We start from the raw sequence: 21,453 nt of genomic DNA, 5'->3' as shown, positions 1-21,453 counted from the left end.
TTTCCTGGATTACCAACAACATCAGGAATATCCTCAACAAGAAAAAGATGTTGAAATAAACAGGGAAGAGGTGAGGCAGTTAGAGATAGAACTGAAGGCCTTATAGCGGAAAGGTGAAGCAGAAACTACAAGAATAAAAACATGGAGGTCTTGAAGGGGATGAAGACCATCACGGGCTTCAGTCAGTATGTTTACTAAATGAGTTGGACTCCACAAATACATTGATCTCTTCCATTCTCACGTGTATGCGAGACTGCTGGCCATCCGCTCTGTGCCTCCGGCACGCTAGAGCAGAGAATTTAACTAAAATTTGAATAGGTCCAGATACAGAACATTTCATCAAGCTAAAAGCTAAAAATGGCCCCAAGCCTGCACTTTGGACACCCTTGGTTTAAGATTGAGAACCACTGACCAGGATTTGGGTGGATTTTTCATATTGTGCTGACACTGCGGTGGCCTGAATTCAGACTTGAGTGGCTATGTGTAGCCCCAAACTTTGGGCTTTGTTTCATAGTTTCACATTGACACTTTTTAGGAGTGACACAGTCTCTGAACATATAACTGGTTTTGTGCTTCCACAGGGAAGAATGAAGCTACATGAGTCTGTCCATTCTAGGTTGAAAGCACTGTCCACTTTTCTCTTCTTAGAGTGCCATGTGATTTGTATTTATTTTTCTGTTGTCGTCCTCTCACTCCTCCACCATTGCCGTTGGCCAGGGCAACGGATGGCTGGAGTAGCAAGCGGGCGGAAGGGAGCTTTTCTGTCTTCTTCGCCGTAACTTTACTTGTATCGCTGTCTTTATCCGTATCACTCGTTTTTATCTTCTTTCCCTGTATGTCTCACTCGTTCTTACATGTCGCTCGCTTTGCTTCTCTCCTCTTTCGTCTGTCTGTTGTTTAGCGCCAATGTCGAAGTGTTTATCACCAATGCACAGATTCGATTGGCTGCGTAGCATCACGTGGGATGCTTTAACTCGCATGTAGTTCCGCAATGGATTTCCTGAGCTCATCAACCAGTGCCATAAAGTCTAAAAAAATGATGAGCCAGCCGATATAGAAATGTCCCGTCAAAACTTCCATCAATCCTTTTTCTATGCCGCCTATCCTCACTAGGGCCCACACAAAAATGAGCCACACAAATTTTGAGCTGCAGATGACTCGTTCTTCTGTGTCTTTGGCATTTTGGAGACGTAATGTTGGCACTCGTCCGTCAGCTTGGCTTTACTGCAGAAATCAGTGCACACAACGTGAGTTGTAAGTGCGGAGCACGTGTTTACTCGGTATGGTCCACCTGAGTTCTGCGTGCTCATTGAACAGTTGAACTGGGGAAGTGCAGAGTAAGTAGTCCGTGAGTGCGAGTTAGTCAGTGCGTTGTGCTCTCACTGGCTGTAGAGGGCACGCTCGTCACCTGTACTGGGGGCAAATCAGTAGCTCGACGCAGCCCCAATGCAGCGAAAGGCCCTCCTGCACTAAAATTGCTTTGTCATGTCTTCATGCTCCCAAATCCGTACTGAGCCAGTACTCACCACATGTGGATCCCAAAATTTTGCCCACTTTTTTGCACGCACTTGCAAGTACAGTGGGTTTTTGCTTTCTGGGTAGAGGAAGAGAATGCCACATACATACATATAGCATTCTACAGGGTTCGGTGGTGGAGGTGGTCAGGACCTATAAGTACCTGGGACTGCAGCTGGCTGACAAGCTGGACAGGTCTGACAACTTGGACATCATCCACAGGAAAGGACAGAGCCGTCTGTACTTCCTGAGGAGGCTGGGGTCCTTCAACATCGCTAATAAACTGCTGCAGATGTTCCACCAGTCTGTTGTGGCCAGTGTTCTCATTTATGCTGTAGTTTGTTCAGCACTAAGAAGGATGCTGAGTGATGACTGGTGAGGAGGCTTGGCTCTGTGGTGGGCACGGAGCTGGATCCTGTCTCTGTTACAGAAAAAGACACTTAACTTAACTTAAAGGCACTTTAATTACCATCCAGCAGCATACTGTTTCATGTTGCACCTCTAGAACATGTGCATCCCATACACACTGTTGTTTTAGTATACCTTTAATATCTGGCCCCTTGATATTTATGTATTTATACTCTTTTTACAAATGGCTATAACTTTTTAAATATTGTGCTCAGTTAATGTGTTTTTTTTATTTCTAATTACATAACTTTTAAAATCTTAATTGTTCCTTTGTTTCCTTTGGGATCAATAATGTATTTCTGTCTATGCATCTATGCATCAATACACTATGTCACCATGTTTTCTTAAACAGTACTGCAATATTTTGCTGCAAGTCTGACGATAATAGAAGAAATGACCTTAAACCTGTGGTTCAAAGAGTCCTTTCTATGTGCATCCATCCATCCATTTTCTATACCGCTTGTCCTTACTCGGGTTGCAGGTGTATGCTGGAGCCTATCCCAGCTGACTTTGGGGGAGAAGCGAGGCACACCCTGGACTGGTCACCAGCCAATCACAGGGCACATATGCAGTATGTCTTTCTATGTCATCAATAGAAACACCCACTGAGCCGAGTATTGGAAATCACTGGTTGCACTGCACTGGTTGGGAGTGTCTCCTGCGGTCAACTGAGTACCATGCAGAGTGCACACGCTAACACGACCCGACATTAAACAAGTCGCTAACATTGATCTTTGCAATTGATTTGTTGTGCTGCTGATTTTTGTAGAATGCGTTGTAAAGTGGAGGAGCATGTTGCCTGACTGTGTTTATTTGGCAGAAAGTTTTTTCATTCATAGTTTTTATGGCATATATGAGAAAGAAGTCCCAAATGTGCTGGTCCACCTCCAGACTACTAATCTGGGGTGGGAGTGGGTTTGTACTCATCTCTGTCCTTGGAGTTCAAAGACTGCGGATTGTTATGCTTGGCGCCACCCCTCGACTGTTAGGATTCCTGGCCTGCAAGGACGCGGAGTGTACTCGCTCACCGGAACCAGTCTGCACATTGTACATCGGCGAGTTGAGATGGCATTGATAACACTGCTGCTCTCAGAGTCAGGCCTCCGTTGGAAACGAAAACAGTGTGCAGTGTCGGCAGAAAATGACAACCACTGTGGTTGCATGACTCTGCAGAAAAATGTGAATCACGATTTTCTCAGAATAAAAATCAGGATTCTCAGGGCGGATATTTTTTGCACGCACGCATGCGCACCTTCGCTTAAAAAATTGAAATGAATAGAAGACGTGATGTGGGGGGAAAAAAAAGTCATGCTCGCTCACTCTACAAGACAACATTCATGCACGTAATAAAGACATATCATAAGAAAGGTCAATTAATGGCATCGCTAAATGGCATTTAGCCAGCTCCAAACTACAAATGTACTATGAGTCTAGAAATATCTCGGGAACCTCCGAACTAGAATTACAGTTCTTCTGTGGTGTAATTCAAACTGTTTGCACACCCACATTGGCTAAAGGAGACTGCTTGACATTTTTCTTTTTTTGGTAGTGGAGGAGGGAAAAAAGTGCACTTTGTCTCTCTGCCACTTCTTCTTCTCTGCCTCTTGATATTAAATGAGTCTACTCAACATTTCACCACTATACCAGGCCAAAATTTGTGATGTGGTGTTTGGACTCATCAAAAAGTGTGCAGAGTGCTCCTTGAATTTGAATTTTTGACATCCTCTCCAAATATTGCGAATGGTTTTTGAGGTTGAAGTGCTTGCAGAGAGAGGCTGATAAGTCCCTTCATCATCCAAACTCGGTGGCTTGGCTCTTCCTTTGCCTCTGATTACTTTATGTAATCTGCTGCCAGTCCACACATGTATACCACTCTGGCTGTTGACAAATTTGAGGGGCAGGGCTTCTAAAGCTTGAAATAATACATTTATTTTCCCCCCCACTACCTGTCTATTTACCACTACCTTGTTTTTTTGCTGCGTGTTTGTTGGTTAGCAGGATTACTGTAACTGGTCCAATTATCTTCAAGAGTCTCTTACAGTCACCGGGTTGCGTGGTCTATAAAAGCAAATAACCATCAGTGTCTCTAATTAATGCTGGGTCAAACAAATTGGTAGTAAGTAGGGATGCTCCGATCGATCTGACACCAATCAGTATCAGCCGATTTCCTTAAAAAAAATCATGCGATCGGCATACGGCAATAAATGCTTTTCAACACCGATCACTGAAGCCGATCACCTGTGGTAGTACTATTGCAGTCCGCAGTGACCCTTTCGTGCAGTTGTAGTGTCTTGCCCTAACTAACGTCTGGGCAGTGTCATCCTCCCACTTTCCTTCAAAACAAAAACAATCATGTCTGCGGTGTGGAACTTAACTGCCAAAACATGCCACGGGTGTAGTACGTTAAAAAGCTTCAATAGGGCATTTGAAGAACACTTGACGGAGTATGGTGAGCTTTGGAGGCGCACGGTGTGATCATCAGTCAAACGGCATGTGGCTAACACTCACTCGTATGTTTGTGACAGTCAGAAGGCTAAGCTAATAACCCGAAAAATAATTGAATTTTTTTTTTTTATTAACTCCACAAGATGCTGCATTTCAAGTATCATGAGTGGTCAGCGTCCAACAGCCTAATCTCTCTCTACATGTGCTTGTCTGTGTGAAAGTCATGTGTTTTACACTTTCCGTTGTGTTGTAATGAACACATCAATGGTATTAATGCTGGCTGAGCTCCTTACTGCTATTGCAGCATTGATTCTGTGTGCAAAGTACTTGTTAATAAATGACCATGTGGTCTTCCAGAAAATTGTAAAATGACAAATGTGTCGATATTCACATTTATTTATTTTGTTTGTGACAAGGGAAAGTTATGTGCTGGCTTTAAAAAAAGACAAGACAAGTTCTTTAAGAGTAATGAGTGGTACAGTTTAATAAAACTTCCATGCAAGGAGACTAATCAGTACAATATGAACAGACAGCTTCTAGAGAAATTGAGTTCTACAGGAAAAGATGTTGCTATATATGCAAGTGGAGGGATAATCTAAAATGAGAGGCTAAAGCTATCTTAAAATGCTCAGGCGTCCAAGGCTCTTCAACCTGAGCATTTGAAGGTTCTGGTTCAGAAGACAGGAGGTCTCTGGCCTCGAGCAGATAATCATAGCAAGTCAGTGTGAGATTAACGTGTATCATAGAAGAAATTCATATGTATGTTAGTGTATATTACAACTAATATTAGTAAACTCAAATGGATTAATAAACACAAAACATACAGTTAAGTAACAAACCATATATTCCTGACAGTTTGCATTGGAAGAACACAAAAAAAGCAGATAAAAAGCCAAATCTGATCATTCCACACAGAACTCCAATAACGGACTGGACACAATTATTGGCACCTTATCAAAACTGTAAGAAATAATTGTATTGCAAGCATGTCATGCACCTTTGATTTATAATTAAACTTACCGGTGGCAAATAACAGATGCCGCCATTTGCAAAAAAATTTGCCTGTGTGCACTACACTGAGCATGGAGAAAAACAAGAGCAAAGAATTGTCAGAGGATTTGAAAGGTAAAATTGTGGAAAAGCATGGATAATCTCAAGGCTACAAGTCCATCTCCAGAGATCTGAATCTTCTTATGTCTACGGTGCACAACACCGTCAAGACGTTCGCAGCCCATGCACTGTATCCAACCTCCCTGAACATGGACATAAGAAGAAAGGATTGTTTGAATAGTGGATAAGTGAATAATCAATTCATCATGAAATCTGTAAACTACCAAAGTTGGGGTGCAAGATCGGCCCCATTGTCAGAAAGCTTACAGCAGGACACCGACTCTAAGCACACTTCAAAAAGCACCCAGATTTGTCTCAAGATCTCAAAACAGCAGTTGGGAAGAGGTACCCTTTAAATCTGAGTGACCTGGAGCAGTTGCCAAAAGAAGAGTAGGCCAAAATTCTAGCAGAGAGCTGTAAGAAAATTGTTGATGGTTAGGGGAAGCGATATTTTTTTTCCAAAGGGTGTGCTACCAAATATTAAGGACAGGGTGCCAATAATTTCCTCAAGTCCATTTTTGGAGTTCTGTGTGGAATGATCAGATTAACCTTTTTCCTCTGTTGTTCCAACACATACAACATAAACAAACACCGAAGTCATTTGTAATTGCTACATTTTCTGGGAGAATTGGTGCCTTGTCTGACAGAAGCACAGGGTGCCAGTGTTTTTGGCCATGACTGTACATCCATCTATCCGTCTTTCTGCGCTTATAAGAAGTCGGGTTGTGGGGGCAGCAACCTAAGCAGAGAAGCCCAGACTTCCCTCTCCCCAGCTACTTCATCCAACTCCTCCTGCTGGGTCCCGAGGCGTTCCCAGGCCAGTTAGACATAGTCGTTAGGGTTGGGCGATCATTTTTATATACCAGTAGAAACTCTTCCAATCATAAGAAAATGACTTATACCGGTATAAATGCCAATTTTGCTGAAAAAAGCAGAGTTGATTACATGTTTTTCCTGCGACGGTGCACCGCGGTGCACTGTATTGACGCATTGGCGCCTCACGTGTACCACAACATGGTCCAGCGATGGCAAAAGAGAGAAAATGAGCATGGCTGTAGACTGAGTAGAAGCAAAGACTATACATGAAAAAACTAAACGGGGAGGTACGTCTGTATTGTGGAAGTGGTTTGGTTTTCATAGAGCAGATGTGGAGCCACAGACCATAATATACAAAGTTTCCAAAGCAATGGTGACGGCAAAAGTGGTAACACAACAAATTTGTTCTACCATCTCAAGCACAAAAAAAGCGAGCACGTCAACACTTGCCCAGTCAAAAATACAAAACACTTTTGCTCATGGCCTTCCTTACGACAAGAAAAGTAAACGATGGCATGAACTGACTGACGCGGTGTCGTACTCAGTCGAAAAGGACAATATTTAGCCGTATTAATGTTTAGCAATTTGCAGTTGCTACTAAACTGTATACTTGAACTCTGCATACTTGATCTAGTTTGGTTTGACACTAAATGCACCTGCTGTATTGCACAATTTGTTACCAATAAATCAATAAATGTGCTTTACCATTTGAGACAAATATATTTAATTATATGGGTTAAGGTTTGTAGCTTTTTATGTGCTGTAGACTCCACGGAAGTTAATTATATTGTAATATCGATAGCGATGCATCCCAAAAATATTTGGATACATGCTAAGGACCATATCGCCCAACCCTAATAGTCGACCGTGTCCTGGGTCTTCCCTGAGGCCTCCTACCAGTCAGACGTGCCTTGAACACCTCCCGAGGAGCCATCTCATCTGGCTCCTCTCAATGCGCAGGAGCAGCGGTTCTACTGGTTTCTGTTGGTTGACAGTGCTTTTCACCTTATTTCTAAGGGAGACCCCAGCCACCCTATAGAGAAAAGTCATTTTGGCCGCTTGTACCCGCAATCATGTCCTTTCGGTCACTATCCAAAGCTCATGACCATAGTTGTGGGTAGGAACGTAGATTGACCGGCAAATTGAGAGCTTTGCCTTTCGGCTCAGCTCCCTCTTTACCACAAAGGATGCAGAGTCCGCATTACTGCAGATTATGACTGTACAATTCTGTAAACTATTTATTATTTTTGGTGCATTTTGTATGCCAGGTGAAGATATTTGCATTAGATGATGTATGCAATAGGCATTTAGGCATGTAATTTAGGCATGTGCAACAGGTGAACATACTACAGTGTGATTATTACATTTTATTTGGCATTCCCACTCGAAATGGTGCATATCGAACTTAGATCAACACAAGGTATGATCAGCTGTGTAAACACCCGTCGCACTCCTTCCAATGCGAGTTTACGGCGAGAGAGCGAGGCGACTTGCAAGCTCGCAACACCCCGCTGACCTCCCCTTGTACTAATATAGCCCATTGACTTGGCTGTCATCGCTTATCAAGCAGCAAGTGCTCAGTCTGTTGCACTGGCTGCTACTTCGCTTAGACAAGGTGAGATTGTCCTTGTGTGTGAACGCTGAAGAGCACAATGTTTCACTGTCGTCTGCGACCAGGCCTTGAGCATTACATCCATCGTCATTAACGTGGCAGGTGCTGGTCAAAATGCACGCGCTTTTTGGTAGGAGGGCACACTGGTTTTTGCGCATCCTCACACCTTGTCTTGTGCAGGTGCAGACCTTGTGGGAGAGGTGAACAATACTGTGTAATCTGATTATTTTCACTTATTCACTTAGATGTTTTCAGTTTCATTTACATTTTATACATGTTTTTTTATATATGTTTTATTGATGTTGAAGCGTTCTGGGTTAAGGCATATATTTCACACACCTAACCAATAAAAATGTTTCCATATATTGCTTTAATGACAACCAAGTAAATTATCCTTGCCCTGCGTGTTATGTGTTAAATTTATCAAGGAAAAGTAAATGAGACTACTTCTTGTGAGGTTTGAATTAACATCGCTAGGTTACAATCAATAATCTGTGTTAGATGTTGTAGGAGCCATTTATGTTGCTTTGGGTTTAGTCCACCTGGTTTGTGTTAGGGTAATTGCGGTGCGTTGTGATTGGTTGACCACTGGTGGCGGTGTGGAGGTGTTGCACATATAGGTGCAGACGTGATAGTGCATGAAAGGAGGGTGACGGGAGGTCACACGGTTTTTACCGCACACACATACATCATTGCACCGTCTTTACACCCCCCATACATTCAACCAGCCATAACTTTTAGTATCTTCAACGTGTAATTCACTGTTTTATTCCTTTCATACAATAAACACATTGATTCCAACGTAAGCATCCGTCTGGACATGGCATTATTGGAGCGCGTTATTACCCGAATTCCCCGCACCCAGAAGCGACTAGGACGAGACGTAACTGTCGCTACAGATGTGACTGGTTTAGGGTTTAATTCGAGGCTTACAAGCTCGAGGTAGGTGTGCGTGTCCTTTAGCTGCACTTCTTAAGCTTTTTCAAAATGTATTTTATGCCAGATGAGTTGTTAAAAACATCCCCGGTTGTCTCTGCTCAAAAGATTGTTTCGACATTTATTTCCACCAAATGTTAGAGTAGAATGCACACGCCTGAAGTCAGTTCGCTGCTTCACAGGTTGGGCAATTTTAGTGGCTTTTTGTTGTTGTTTAATTCAAACCGAAATCTGCAAAGCCTGAAGAAGGTGGACCGGACAGCATATTGTGCCTTGTTAGAAGCCTGCAAGATGAAGGATAAATGTGTTCACCAGTTTGTCAGCCGCAAAGCTCACTGCCGCACTAATTAGGACATACTAATGGTTCTGAGAAGAGAGGAACATCTGCTGGCCCGGCAGACAAAAATGGATGTTCTCCATTAAATACATGTGTTTCATTTTTTTTCTTTTTATCGTATTTAGAATGATGTTCAAGTGAGTGGAGATGATTGAATTTGTCACAAACTGTAATGATCCATGTGCTTGTGCTCCTACAGTGAGTAGGATTCAAGTAGTTGCACACTCAAGTAGCTATGCACACTCTCCCATTATTGTATCAAAGAAGAACAATTATATACTGTTAATTGGCTTTGGGGGAAAAAAAATCAAAGGCTCTGATGGAAGGCTGCAGGGAAGCTGGAATGGATGACATTAAAAGCCATCAAAGACCAAGAGTGGAAATAAAATCGTTTTTCTCTTTCGCCGCAGGTGGGCTACGAGAACGCAGGGACCGTGGAGTTCTTGGTGGACAAACACGGCAAACACTACTTCATTGAGGTCAACTCTCGACTCCAGGTGGAGCACACGGTGACAGAAGAAATCACAGAGTGAGTAGACCACTGGGAATTATTTTGACTTCAATGGGTTAAACTACATCCTACGTTCCCAAAGTGGGGTACAACAATTGTGATGGGGGGGTACGTGAATACAAATGAAAAACAATTGGCGCCTAACACTCACAATTACAAGTGCGCCTGAACGTCTCATGGCACAAGGACAGCGGAGCAGGAAGGCGTCAGAGCATGAAGTTGTTCATTGCTCAGTGTGCATTATATGAAAGATAAGTAAGTTTGATGATTATTTTGTGCATTAAGAGTGTCTCATCTTGAATATTTCATTTATATTGGTGTCCAATCCCCGCACGCCACAGTGATGGAAACCTGTCACTGGGGATTCACCCGAAAATGAGGAGTTGGTTGTATGTATTTTTGTATTTCGGATACTATTAAGAAGTGGGTAGTGATTCTTTTAGAGTTGGGACACCATGGAAAGATTCCGGTCAGGTAATCATTTAATCATCTTTATTATGCTCGTGGATAGGCTCTTTTAGCAATACAGTAGATGCCCCTACAACGTAAATCATCCGTTCCAAGAACGTTTACGTTATAGGGTTTTTACGTTATACGAAGCGTAAAATACATGTAAATAGCCTAATCCGTTCCAAGATCTTCCCAAACTCACCCCTTTGGCACTTCAAAATATCCAAAGTCCACCAAATATGGTGGGAAAATATAAGAAAACGTTTGCATAAACATAGTAGAGTAACATTCCAAAATAAAAAAATAAGTTAATAAATAAGATTACTGTAAATGAATAAAACTGAAAAACAAAAACAATCTTACCGTTCACCAGATGTCTTGATCAGGAGCACGCAAGTGGAGGCAGGAGTATAATTTCCCGCTTGGTTTCTTTCGACAACTTTTCCCTTTTTTTCTGAATTTTTTTTCTTAATTATAATAATTATAATAATTAAGAAGCGATTTCAATGCGTGCGAACTACTTAAAGGGCGACTACGAAGAGGAAGGGAGGTTGAAGGGAGAAGCCTGTCTCTCACACAAAGTCACGTACGCACTGTATAAGTCAGCCAATGAGATGACAGCATAGGCGGTGCCCAGATAATCAGCCAATGAGAGCGTGAAGCGTCAGAAGGCGTCACCAAGCGCTATTCAAATCGAATTTCTGAACTTGCACTGACTTGACGCTTTATGTTATATGGAATTTCTTACGTAATACCATGGAAAAACTTTACATAAATTCTAAACGTTCAGTGGAATTTACGTAAAAGGAGGTTTATGTTATGCGAGGTACTACTGTATATGTGTGTGGGTTTGCCCAAAGGAGGGATTTTGTCAAAAGGGGTGTGTGTGTCCAAAAGGTTGTGTATGGTCTTGAGTCACACAACGCACACAAATGATGGACACTTCATACTCAACAAGCAGGATCAAAACTAGCAAACTGCTATCACTGCTGAGCTAGCTTTTTTCTAAGAATGGTGCATTCATGTGCATCATGTAACTCCTCGGGCACAAGTCTCTGCTGCATTCATGGACACTTGGAAGTCACACGGAACGCACCCAAACAGCAGCCCAAATCACGTGATATGTACAAAAACAACCGCTTGTTGCTCACAAGAGTAAGACAATGTTACAAAATGTTCTACCTAAAACAGACATCAATGTTAAACAGACTTTCGGACAGATACTGCTTTATCATGATTGTTAACCCTTCAATTTGGTATGAAATGAATGTGCAGACTTAAACCATACTGTAGACATCGCGAGTGGACAAAAAAAGTGAAGCTCAAATTGAAGCTATTCAAACAGAGGATGCCAACATCAGACTGGAATAAAAGATATGTAGGATGATTACTTATCTATCAGTGCTCATGTCAAGCTATATCCAAATGTCACCATGTAAAATACACTCTTTTGACTCGGAATTACTCTAAAATTCATGAACCAAGTCATTCTCTTCAATATTTCAAGTTCCATCCATCCATCCCATATACCGCTTCTTCCTCATTAGGGTCGCGGGGGCATGCTGGAGCCTATCCCAGCTGACTTCGGGCGACAGGCGGGGTACACCCTGGACTGGTCGCCAGCCAATCGCAGGGCACATATAGACAAACAACCATTCACACTCACATTCATACCTATGGACAATTTAGAGTTGCCAATTAACCTCACTTGCATGTTTTTTGGAATGTGGGAGGAAGCCGGAGTACCCGGAGAAAACCCACGCGCACACGGGGAGAACATGCAAACTCCACACAGAAATGCCCAGGGGAGAATCGAACCCAGGTCTTCCCGATCTCCAAGCTGTTACTGTGTTGGCCAACGTGCTAACCACTAGACCTATATTTCAAGTTAATAAAGATAACAACTAATTATATGCAACATTTTAGAAAATAGTGACAATATGTAGTTCAGTGGTTCCCAAACTTTTTACCGTGGCGTACCCCTTCAGACATTTGACCTGAAGCCATGTACCCCCTACTCCTGCACACTTAAAAAAACTTTTTATTTTTATCTTTATATTTCAAGTTAATAAAGATAAAAAGGTGTATGTTTTTTAAGTGTGCAGGAGTAGGGGGTACATGGCTTCAGGTCAAATGTCTGAAGGGGTACGCCACGGTAAAAAGTTTGGGAACCACTGAACTACATATTGTCACTATTTTCTAAAATGTTGCATATAATTAGTTGTAATCTTAATTGTATCTGGCGTCTACTTTTCTGGGATGACGATGCTGTAATTGACCAATTTGACCACTAAGGGAGAGCTCTAAAGGCTGAATTATGTTTACAGCAAATTCATTACGCTGGCGCTTCTAACGGTGTCTTGATCCATTTGTAGCTCTTACTCTTTGACCTGGGACGAGTGCCTGACATGCAATTGTCCACCAAAACGCTGGAGGTAGTGTTGTACTGAGTGAGAATTAGTGACGGCAGTTGTAGCTGCTACGACTAATCATTTATGTCGATGTGTAGTTCTACAAACACATGTAAAATAGATTTGTAGATTGCAGTAGATTATTTTTATATTTACGCTGAAAAAACTTCGGTTCCCAGTGCAGAACAAGGAAGTAGTGAATTTCCCAAATTTTGAAAGATGTCTTATGCAGTGATGGTGTTTTGATCTGACAAATCTTAAGGAAATTTTATCAACTGTTGAATTAAAGTTAGAATTATTTTGAAGGCGCACATCAAGCTCCTTTTGGAGGGGGCAGAGCCAGTCTGCGTCTCCTAAGCATAATTGTGTGAATGCTGTCATCTGTTTATTTGGCTTTCTCCTCGTTCTCCTCCTGTCTTCTTATCCCACTTTATTTTCTGTTTGTTCACTCCTCTTCCATTTCTCAACCGAATCAAACCAATCTAATGTTAAAATGTTCAGCTCACTCAGCTCGTTCAGAAAAACATCCCCATATAGACTGTGACGCATTTCTGTGAAAATTTTGCCCTTGAAAATGAATCGGCATTTCATTTGGTGCCTTGCGCGCTGCTCGTAAAGGAGGTTAAATAGAGCATTATGCAATTATAGTAATGTTCTACAGGGTGCTACTATTCTACTATTGTTGGAAAATGCTACCTTGAGCACCACTATTGAGTAGGAGAAAGAAACAAAGGAAAATGTCATTGAGCAAATGAAAAATATAATTGATGAGATGAATCAGAATGCACAAATGAACGATGTGATGCTCACAGGGCTCCATATTACACCCAGATCAAAAGATAGGGTAGTCCAAAAGAGGAGAACCAGATGGAATGGATGTTTCTTCAACAAAGCAACAGATTGCCAACTTCCTACAATCAAAGACGGTGTATGTAGATATCACCATCATTGACACTTGTATCCCACTATATGGCAGAAACAACACCACACCTGTCATCATTGTTAAGTTCACGAACCGGGAATTTTAAACTGCACTGCTGAAACAGGGAAAGGAGCTGAGAGGCACAAACGCCTACATGAATGAGCATCTGACAACTTTTGCAGCTGTTTTTGTTTTGTTTTCTTGTTTAAAGTGTATTTTTACAATGCCAATTTTATCAAAACATTTATTATACCATTTATAACACAATTTATTATACAATGTTTGTCAGTTTTACTCCCGTGCTTTCTTACTAGTACTTTTATTATTTCTTTAAGGTGTTTATCATAGATCATGCACTTATTTATTACACCACAATGTTTCTGTCAACGTGTACTTCTATTTTTTATTCATTTACTTTTATTACTGAATAAGCTATCGACAAACTCATTATCATGATTAACAGTACATCTATGTAACTTTAAGCCATTGCCATTACCAGAATATACCGTGAGTCAATAAACGAGCTGAGGGCCGCAAACGCCTCCTGGGCCACACTTTGGACATCCCTGCTCTAAGTGGTCTCACACACTACAGGCTAAAAGTTTGGACACACACACCACAACTGATGGTCCCAATCCCCTTAATAAGGCATGAAATTTCACTAAGTAAACCTGACAAGGCACACCTGTGAAGTAAAAACCAGGTGACTTTCAGGTGACTACTTCATGAAGCTCACTGAGAACAACACCAAGGGTCGGCAGTGCTATCAAAAAAGCAAAGGGTGGCTACTTTGAGGAATCTAAAATGTATATACATACCTGATCAAAATCTTAAGACCAGTTGAATAATTGCTAAAATTTGCATTTTGCACATTTGGATCTTAATGAGGTTTTAAGTAGAGCTACAATATGCAAAAACAAGAAGGGGGAGTGAGACAAAAAACATTTGGAACCTGTAATTTAAACACACACAAAAAAACAATGAAATAGGTTGTTTATCACCTGATCAAAAGTTTAAGACCACAGGCTATAAAAGACAAAATCTGCACAAAATTTTCATTTTCTTTAAGGCATTCACACTGTCATGCCCTCCTGATGGCTAAAGCTAAGAAGCTTTCTCTTTTTGAACGTGGTCGGATTGTCCAGCTGCATAAGCAAGGCTTCTCGCAGCGTGCCATTGCTGCTACATTTTTTGAAAGATCCTCAGCATTATTGAACAAAAAAGTCAAGTGGTAGACCCAAAAAAATCACACCTGCGCTGAGCCGGAGGATCCGATTGGCTGTCCATCAAGACACAGGGCGGTCTTCCACCCAAATTAAGGCCCTTACTGGTGCCGACTGCAGCGCAATAACCATCAGACGGCATCTGCGGGAAAAGGGTTTGAAAAAGCAAAAAATGAATTCAAAGACCTCGTTTCCTTCAACGCCACAAAACTGCCCGTTTAGACTTTTCCAGGGAGCATCAAACATGGGACATTGAAAGGTGGAAACAAGTTTTATTCTCTGATGAGGAAAAATGTAACCTTGATGGTCCAGATGGCTTCCAACGTTACTGGCATGACAAGGAGATCCCACCTGACATGTTTTCTACCCGGCACAGTGGAGGGGGTCCATCATGATCTGGGGTGCTTTTTCATTCAGTGGAACACTGGAGCTTCAGGTGGTGCAGGGTCGTCAATCGGTGGCTGCTTAGGTGCAGATGTTGCTGCGGGCATCCCTTATGACTGAGGGCCCTCGTCTGTGTGGTAACAGCTGGGTTTTTCAACAGGACAACGCTGCAGTTCACAATGCTCGCTTGACCAAGGACTTCTTCAGGGAGAATAACATCACTCTTTTGGACCATCCTGCATGTTCCCTCATTTAAATCCCATAGAGAACATTTGGGGATGGATGGCAAGGGAAGTTTATCAAAATTGCCGTCAGTTCCAGACAGTTGATGCCGTTCGTGAAGCCATCTTCACCACTTGGAGCAATGTTCCCACTAGCCTCCTGGAAACACTCGCATCAAGCGTGGAGCTACTCATTACTGAGTCCTACTGAGAACATTTTTTGTTTTGGTTTGGAGAGTTATTTGTTATTTTTTGAGCGATGGTCTTACACTTTTGATCAGCTGATGAACAGCCTATTTCAGTTTAATTGTTGTTTTCAATAAATGACTTCTTCAAAGTGTTTTTGTCTCACTCCCCCTTCTTGTTTTTGCATATTGTAGCTCTACTTAAAACCTCATTCAGATCCAAATGTGCAAAATGCAAATTCTAGCAATTTTTCAATTGGTCTTAAGATTTTGATCAGGAGTGTATTTTGAGTTATTTCACAGTTCTTTGGTAAGTACATAATGCCATACGTGTTTATTCGTAGTTTTGAGAATCTACAATGTAAATAGTCATGAAAATAAAGAAAACACATTGAATGAGAAGGTGTGTCCAAACGTTTGGCCTACACTGTTTCATAGACTCTTACGACATCATCTGGTCATGGATTCTTAACGGAAATTTTATTGGGAGAATATATGTTCATCAGAAGACACACAGTTTCATATAATGAAAGAAACTGACAAGCATCACTCTTCGATGGCTAATACTGGTCAGGGTCACAGAAACAGAAGGGAGTCACAAATACAACAAGAAAAGAGCCAAAACAAGTGGAAATGAGAAAGCAAGAGAGGTAAAGGGAAGTGGTGGGGAAGCCAAGGGATAATGAAAAGCATAAATAACATTCCTGTCTTGTTCATCTGAGAAGACTGTGTGCATGGTGAGGCCCGTCAGTCATTTTCCTCTCCGTAATGAGCTACATTTGTGAATTATGCTGACAACACAACAACATCAGGAACTTTTTTTGGGCAGGTGCCTAATTTGCATGAAACCCTCCCTTCCCTGGCAACACAAAAATGTCTAGAAACGGCGTGACAAGCGCCCTTGATGGATCCCTCGTTTTATGCCTGCTTTTTGTTGAAGCCTTCTGATCACCAGCCCAAGCTCACTTGCTGAACTTAATTATCTCTGAGTCAGTGGAAACATGTAGTGAACATTTTCTATTTCTGTTTGCTGTTGTGTGGCAGTTTGACGTGATAATTGCAAAGTGGCAAATTTGCTCTCCCAAAGCTCTAATTGATGCATGTTGAGTGCTGTCAGTCAGTGCTGTGTAACATGTTCAAATGATGACAGTAAATCAGGGGTATCTAAACTTTTTCTGCGGATGGATGCATATACAAAAATTGAAGGGTGTGGAGATAATCTGCAGTTTTGAACTCAGTCAACACCTTAAAGCCAATCCAGTGTGGGTCAAGATATGCTCAGCAATTAAACTAATTTAAAGAATAAAATAGCCTTGTAATAAAGCTGACAAAGGGATCAACTCTCATCCTATTATTATTCTTCACTATTATTAATATTATTCCAGCTTTAGCGTACTTGAAAACTGAAATCTTGCAAGCATGTGTATCCTGGTGAAAGGTTACATAATGTAATAACATGTAATGTGCCTTGAGATTAATTCAGTTGCGAATCGGCATGCCAGCTAATCTACATGCCGACCTATCACATCCTTTACCGTCCGCGAGTTTAGATTTTTTTTTTCCCGGAGATGCATGTCCCGTGACACATGAGGGTTTGCAGGGAGGAGTGAGCTGGTGTAACAGACTGAACTTGAACCTGAAACCGGCAAAATGCAACAAAATACATACCCGGAGAGCAGAGAGGCATATTCAAGGGTCAAAAAGTAGGAAAAATGCGTACATTTTGGCAGGTCTGCACTCATACTGAAAGTCCCTCCAACGCCTCTCACGCCCCACGATTTGAGAAGCAGTGCTGCTGCGTAGATGGCAAAGGCTGATTGGTGTGTAGTCATCCTGCATCATCTTTATTCCGCCGACATTACAATATTATATACTCATAATGGAGCTGCTGTGGTCATGTTGTTGTACAGTGCCCTCCAGCAGCATTGCAACAGTGAGGCCAATTCCTTTATTTTAAAATAAAGTACATAAAATGAATCCAGGTTAATTCTGCCGTGCTTTAATTTTGAAGCTTATTTTGAACAGGGCATCATTGTGTGCACTTTTTAACGCTGTGTAACTAGACAGTGGTGATGTTCTGGCAAGCTGCTCAGCGATAACGACAAAGTTGACGATACTACAACATGTCAACACGTACCGAATCATATTCGCTGTCTCCAATACTTTGACAAAAGCCTTCAGCCATTTCTTTTTAGTATTTAGAAGAATACGGTTTGGGGGACTTGTGAGTTGGTCGACATAGACGGGTTGGCAACATAAGCAGGATCGACTTAAACAGGTTCCACTGTACTGTGAGACACACATTTTGATTTGTAGGTAGGTACCATTTTTAGGGATTGTGGGCCATTTCCAGTTGTTTTCTGTGTAGTATTCTAATAGAGCCATGTTTGATTTGAATTGAATTGAATATACAATAGGCCAATAAAAATTGAGTTGCAGGCCACAAATGGCCCTCAGGCCGCACTTAGGATACCCCTGACCTAATAGCAGGATTATACTCTTAATGACCGGTTAAGTTGTTTGCTGCTCATTAAATTTTTCTTGGGAGTCTCTTACTGTACTTTGGCTGACTTAACAACTTTCAAGGACTTTTAGGACCTTCAGATGACACAGTGTGACATATTTCACTTTAATGACTCATTAAAGCACTTGTATTCTAAAGCCACATTTAAAGGAGCCCCTGTAACAAGTCTTTCTTGCTACTGATGACCTCAAATTCACACGCTTCTGCCAGTGTTGTCAACCTCCAGCACACTTGTAGTAGTTTCCTCTCTGAAGAAAAGTGCCACGCTTTGGGGTCATTTGAATTGGCACCAGAGGGGCGAGTGCGTCCTGCATGAAGTAGCGGACGTGGCGAGCGACAGATCTCGTTTGCACAGGCCCGCTTTTCAGGCTGAGGTCCAACTCCTGCGGCCAGCTTGCATATTACAACCAGAGGGAGAAAACATATCGGCAGACATGAGGGAGAAGTATTTTTGTTAAATTTGCACTTTAAGCCCATTAGTCGTCAGACCTTCCCCCAGGTTGCACGAGCCAAGTGTGGAACTGCTGTACTTCATTTCAGCCCCCCCGTCCCCCTCTATCTATTAATCCTGCACCTTTTCCCCTCAAACTCCGATCCTGATTTTAGCTCCCTCCTCTCCAACCTGACAGAGCTTGTCGTTTGAAGACAACAACACAATCCCCTGCACTGGACTGGAGGTGGGCTTGTGAGCCTCTAAAGCCCTCCTTTAAAGCGCCCCTCATTCCATGTTTGATTAACAAAGCTCCGCTGTATTTGCTGGAGATTACATCTGCTGGTTTTCTTTCTCAGAATACGAGCAGTCCTCACAGTAGCACTCACTCTTGTGTGCCCTTCTGCGTTGCTCTTTAAGCGTTTGGATGCAGAGTTGGCTGAAGAGACCAACCTTCACTCTTTCTTCTTCGATGCCTCATTGGAGGTCAGCTGCTATCCATCCATCTTGCTTTTACCCCCCCTTTTTACACACACACACACACACACACACACACACACACACACACACACACACACACACACACACACACACACACACACACACACACACACACTGTCACTGGTCCATTCATCTATTGTCCTTAACCTCACCTTTTCCTCATTTACTCCATGTGACGCTTCATATTTCTTTGTCACCTTCACCACCTCGCCTTTTAAATTAAATCCACCTGAAACAAACACTTTTTAATGAATCTTATTTACAAAGGAATACTGCAACACTGAATTTACGTTGTTAGACCTCAATGATTGTGGATTTTAAGGTCAGTAGATTCAGCTAATAGGGTCATAACAAGAAAATGATATTTGCTGATGTGTACATTTACCAATACTATATATAATATAGAAGAGGACCTGAATAGACCTTCTACATTCTTGTAATTCAACAGGTGCCTTTACACTTGCCTTATTTGAACCTGGGCAGCTTCTTGCAGCTTTTTGGTAGTAAATGCACATAGAAAGTATTCAAAGTGCATGACTTTTTCCACATTTTGTTACGGAACAACCCTATTCAAAACTTTTTATCATTTTTATTCTATTAATTTACGCACCCCATAATGACATTTTTGAAACGTTGGTGGTCCTTGGGTTATGAGTATGAGTTCCGTTCCTACAACTGTGATTTAAGTCGAGACTTATGCCTAAATTATACCCAAGTTAACACCTAAACCGCTCACATTGTACACAGAACATATGAAGCACATATACAGTACAGTAATTCATTCATTCATTCATTTTCTATGCCGCTTGTCCTCACTCGGGTTGCGGGGGTATGCTGGAGCCTAACCTAATTGACTTCGTGCAAGGAGGCGGGGTACACCTTGGGCTGGTCGCCATCCAATCGCAGGGCACGTAAAATAAAATAAAGTAAAATACAGTCATATAAACATTAAATTCAAGAATTAAACGAAACGAACAAACTGCTGTACTCCTTTTGTTCTTGTGGTTGTCTTGCACAACCTGAAGGGGCGTTGCATGGGAGCAAGAGACAGGTTTATGGGAGGAGAAAGTCTCAAAATAAGACCACTACACTGCATAGTTATCACTTCATTTGGCCATTTCATAGAGCAGATACTTTCACATGTTCAAGAATACCAGCTTTATTCTTGATGGTAGTGACGTTTGAGCGGTCTTAAACCGGTCTAGCAGCCAGTGTTTATGTCTCCACCTCTCCATTGAGCGTTTTACGATGCCCAATTTAACATCACTTTTGCTTTTCCTTTGCTTTACAGCAGTGGTGACCAACCATTTATGTACAGTCATGGAAAAAATGATGAGACCACCCTTGTTTCTTCACTTTATTGATGCATTTTAGTGCCTGGTACAACTAAAGGTACATTTGTTTGGACAAAATAATGATATGTGTAAATATAAAGCATAGGCTCTGAATACTTATGTACATGTGATTTCATGGGGTTTTTTTGCAAACATTTGTAGGCCCTTAACGGAACGTGTTATTGTAGAATTGTATTTGTATTTGTACTTTATTTATCCCACAGCGGTGAAATTCACTTGTTACAGCAGAAGAATGCATAGTGACTACAACATGGTTCAGGTGGTGCAGGTGTTGTAGAGCCTGACAGCGGTCGGTATGAAGGACCTGCGGAACTTCTCCTTCTTACACCGTGGGTGTAACAGTCTGCTGCTGAAGGAGCTGCTAAGGGAACCCACAGTGTCATGTAGCGGGTGAGAGGTGTTGTGCATGATGGATGTCAGCTTAGCCAACATCCTTTTCTCCTCCACTTCCTCCACGGAGTCCAGAGGACCGTCCAGGACAGAGCTCGCTCTCCTGATCAGTCTATTGATCCTGCTCCTGTCCCTGTCCGTGCTGCCCCCTCTCCAGCAGACCACAGCATAGAAGATGGCTGAGGCCACCACAGAGTCATAAAAGGTCCGTAAAAGAGTCTTGCACACACCAAAGGACCTCAGTCTCCTCAGCAGGTGGAGGCGACTCCGGCCCTTCTTGTAGAGGGCGTGGGTGTTGACGGACCAGTCCAATTGGCCAATAAACACAGAATTTACTGTTAAATGCAGAATCTCACGGGAATTGACATAATGTGGGTGAAACGCTGTCAGCGTGAAGAGAAGGAACGTTTGTATATGGAAGTATTTCCCTGGCGGACCACTCCATCGTGGCGGAATCTAATCACAAACACTAGCCCGCCCCATCATGAACTAAACATCGACCTGAAACACCGGCAAAAGTTGGCAAAAAACGCAGAAACTTATGTCTTACAGAGCGTGAATGGAAGCCAGTGGGCTAAGCTAAGTTTAGCAGACCATGCTAGTGTGGCTGTGTGTGTTCGACTCAGGCTGTATGAGTGTGTTTACACCGTGTCATGTTTTAACGCTTGTTAATGCAATGACTTCTGGCCTTCAAAATAAGAGCAATGTTGGCCACATACTGTCTAATTGTGTAAACAAAATAAGGGTGTCATAAAAAATATCTTACA

The 21,453-nt window shown here is 42.0% G+C and overlaps 1 protein-coding gene across 1 annotated transcript in view; it reads left to right on the top strand.

Annotated features, from left to right (window-relative positions):
* LOC129168131 (pyruvate carboxylase, mitochondrial-like) overlaps nucleotides 1–21,453 on the top strand; it is a 297,125-nt gene that overhangs the window by 78,810 nt on the left and 196,862 nt on the right. Inside the window, exon 10 of the mRNA XM_054753045.1 lies at nucleotides 9,590–9,708. Coding sequence (XP_054609020.1) covers nucleotides 9,590–9,708 — 119 coding nt within the window. The remainder of the gene's footprint in view (nucleotides 1–9,589; nucleotides 9,709–21,453) is intronic.

This window comes from Dunckerocampus dactyliophorus, chromosome 15 (assembly GCF_027744805.1).
Source record: "Dunckerocampus dactyliophorus isolate RoL2022-P2 chromosome 15, RoL_Ddac_1.1, whole genome shotgun sequence".
NCBI classification, from domain to species: Eukaryota; Metazoa; Chordata; class Actinopteri; order Syngnathiformes; family Syngnathidae; genus Dunckerocampus; species Dunckerocampus dactyliophorus.
Note: the sequence above shows the minus strand (reverse complement) of the source record. Positions and strands in the feature narration are given on the sequence as shown.